Raw genomic sequence first — 3662 nt, forward strand, 5'->3', positions numbered from 1 at the left:
TAAATTTCACTGGCAAATACATAAATTTAGTGGTGTTTGAGTCATGTATGTCTGGAAAATCATCAGACGAGCTCATAGCGTCACTGGAAGTAGGCACATCTGTCGCTACACACGGATAGTCACACAAATGAATACCGTCACTACTCACAGGCGCGGTTGCGGCTACACGCGAGTCACACAATGGAAATGCACTGCTAAAATGCGAACTCATAGCGTCACTGAAAGTAGGCACATCTGTCGCTACACACGGATAGTCACACAAATGAATACTGTCACTACTCACAGGCGCGGTTGCAGCTACACGCGAGTCACACAATAAAGAAACACCACTTAAATATGATGCGGTATTCAATGTCGCACACCTCTGCTGATAGAGTCTCTCTCTCCATGGTGTAGGTGAAGGGCTACGATGTCGAGATCCTAGTGTCTTCCCGAGGGAGCGCCCTGTTGATCTCGCCTCGGGGCTCTGGGGTTTTCCGGCTTCGCAAACATGCAGGAAAGAGCATTATGGCCAAACTGGGAACAATATGGACACTGTGAAGTGGGGCTGGATACACCATCTGCCTTCAGAGCACAGGCACGTTGCACGTGACCAATTCCACCACATCGGAAACAAGACTTAGAGTGCAGTTGGGGCGCAGATGCGGTATGCTGAGGCAGCTGTCGTCCATTTGAGTCTGGAGCTGCCAGCTGTTGGACTGCAGTGGATAGTCGTGATAACTCCTGCACAACAAAGTTCATATCAGGAGAATGAGATGGAGGCTTTGTGTTCATGGCTGCTGTAGTAGGTTGAGACTGGCGGTAGCCAAAAGCTTCCCCTGTTTTGGCAGCAGTTAGAGTGTCGGCAAAAGTAGAACATCGTCCGGCACGGACATAGAAAGCAAGCTGCTGCGGTAAACCCTCAACAAATTTGTTCATTAAGTCTCTTTCTGGTTTTCCAAGTTTGCGTCCTTTCTCCAATATGACACTATAAAAGTCCTCCAGAGGTTGTGCAGGAGACAAACGAAGAGAATCAAACATGGCAGACTCCATAATCAGTGTCGGATCCAACGGTGATTGGCTTGTGTAGGTTCTCTGGAACTCACTCTCAATGGCACGCCAAGATTTCCTGATGAAATCTGGAATCTGACCAAACCACACCAACGCCGGGCCCTGAAGATGCAAATGAAAAGCTGCAATCTTTCGAGGTTCGTTAGCATCCATGTCGTGAAACACACAGTACGACATAAACTCGTCAAGGAATTTTGCCGCGTCCTCGTGCGAGTACCCACTGAACTTCTTTAGTGACAGTTTGTCCATTGGAGTTATGACTGTACGGGTGACCGGAGTAGACGATCTCAACGGTCTGTGTATTGTCCAAGGCGGACTTTCATCTCCTATGTACTTGCCTTCTGATGGTGCCGTGTCGCACCATTTGTCGTCTGCGCGCCAACTCTCCTGCCTCTGTCCTACGGGGGTCAGCACTGGCATGTGAACATCAGATGAATTGGGGAATCCGCTCATACCATCAAACAGGGCGTTGCTTGGAATCGAATTGGCATTCTCCACCATGTTGTAACGTTGACTCCATTACAATCTACATAAATGAGTTATAATGAACGCCAACTTCAAAAGCGTGCCATCTTTTTATTGAAACGTAAAACTAAATCACAAAACCCGGTCTTTTCCCGGAATAACATGCAAAGTAACATTTGACTCTACCATGATATACATTCCGGATTGCCCTCTCGATGAGAGTCACTGGAGCGTCACCGCAGATGTCCGCTATTCATGATTGCTTGCGGTCAATTACCGGTAAACTGGACAATATCAATGTTCTACAGCAATCAGTAAATAATATGAATCGGGATCTATGGGATGAGGATGGGTTAGATGAGCGCATCAAATACATCGGTCAACAACATGAAGATAATGTTGGAGAAATTGAAGCGCTGAAATTAGAAAACAATTATTTGCGAAAAGAACTCCAACTTTTAAAGTCAATCGTTGTTAACTTAGATAGAAGAGTCAGTCAGCAAGAGAATGAAATAGTGGACCTCAGAGGGAGATCGATGAGGGACAATATTCTTGTACATAACTTAGCTGAGGATGACCAGGAAAATTTGAACACTAGAGTTAGCGAGTTGATCAAGGAGCATTTGAATTTGGAAGTTGGTTTCATCAGGATACAGTCATACACCGAAACGGTCAGAAATTCCCTGGCAACCCGAAACCAAGGACAATAACAGGGAAATTACAGAACTACAATGATAAAGAACTCATCTTCCAAGCTATTCGTCAAAAGAAGGAAAATGGCACCGCTAAGGACATGCCCTTCTATATCACTCCACAGACGCCTCTGCAAATAAATGAAGGTAAAAAGAAACTGCAGGAGATGAACAATAAATATCGAGAAGAAAACGTCAAAACAAAGATAGTGGGAAACAAGTTAGTCTTTCCAAACGGAAGCGTGTACCGGGACAAGGTGCTACCACCACGTGCTGAGGATATACTCATGTTGGACAAGGATGAAATCGAAAAACTGGATGAATGCGATGTAAGGAAGTGCAAAAGCGTAACAGAAGATGGGAACATCTTTACTTCATTAATCGCCGAAATTCACACATATGCACATGCTAGGAACGTTTACAAAAATATTCTACGCAACCCGGACTATGCCTGTGCCAACCATAATATCCTTGTATACCGATTCAAAGATGCCCAAGGGCGAGTGCATGACGGCTATTGCGACAATGGGGAATACGGGGCCAGACGTCGACTACTTAAGGTACTGGTTGAGAGAGAAGTATCGAATGTAGCAATTGTCATTTCGAGGAAGAATGGTAAACATTTAGGTCCCCGTCGGTTTGACATTATGAAGGATCTGGTAAACAAAGCCGTCAGCCACACTTGTTATTAAGAATTTTAATAGATGAACACTTACAATAAACACTGTCACTGTGTTACATGCAAAAGTAATTTTTGTTAAAATTTCCAATTCATAAGTACAATTACATGTACGGTCTAATAGTATTTCTAAGTTTGAATATTTTTATACTTGGTTAGTTCTTTCCGGAAAAATATTAGTTACACAGACTGACTCATAAACAGTGTCAGTCCATACATGTTAACCTATTGTGATGAAAAATAGGGAGATTCAGACCTCAAAAGCGGTAGCATTGCGCGTGTTGTTTAACGCTAGGATTATCGGTATCTTTCATGTAATATACATGTATATTATAAGCCTTAAATGAAATCAGGTACCTACACTAATTAATCTTAAATATCAACAGCAAAGAAGAAGACAGAAACACCTTAAGTTTGATATAAATTGTACTAATTCAAATATTTTTCATGCTCATCATTTTGCTTGGATTGGCTCTCTACTTAGCCTTTTGAAGAGTGATCTTTGCTGATATAGCCTAGAAGCAATAATTCTGAATGTTCATTCAGTTTTTAAACAAAACAAATGATGACATGGTTTAATCTAGATCTAAAACAGGTTCATATCTTTCGTTATATAAATCAGATTTCCCGCGATGATCGAAAACGAAAGTAGAGATGTGCCACATGGCTTGGTCAATCGAGTGATTTCTATGGACTTTATTGATAAAGTTGTGAGCTTCTGTGCTTTTAAAGACGATGTCAAATGTTTTCATCTAATTCTTAAAAGCTGTATCTCC

The 3662-nt window shown here is 42.5% G+C and overlaps 1 protein-coding gene across 1 annotated transcript; it reads left to right on the forward strand.

Moving 5' to 3' along the window:
- The first annotated feature begins 1730 nt into the window (after positions 1-1730).
- On the forward strand, positions 1731-2899 carry LOC134244054 (uncharacterized). The gene is made up of 2 exons (XM_062726325.1): positions 1731-2069; positions 2165-2899. The coding sequence occupies exons 1-2, from the start codon at positions 1731-1733 to the stop codon at positions 2897-2899; spliced, it is 1074 nt and encodes a 357-aa protein (XP_062582309.1).
- The last annotated feature ends 763 nt before the right edge of the window (positions 2900-3662 follow it).

This window comes from Saccostrea cucullata, unplaced genomic scaffold (genome assembly GCF_032062105.1).
Source record: "Saccostrea cucullata isolate Sc308-1 unplaced genomic scaffold, CSIRO_AGI_Scuc_v1 ctg10859, whole genome shotgun sequence".
Taxonomy (NCBI): Eukaryota; Metazoa; Mollusca; class Bivalvia; order Ostreida; family Ostreidae; genus Saccostrea; species Saccostrea cuccullata.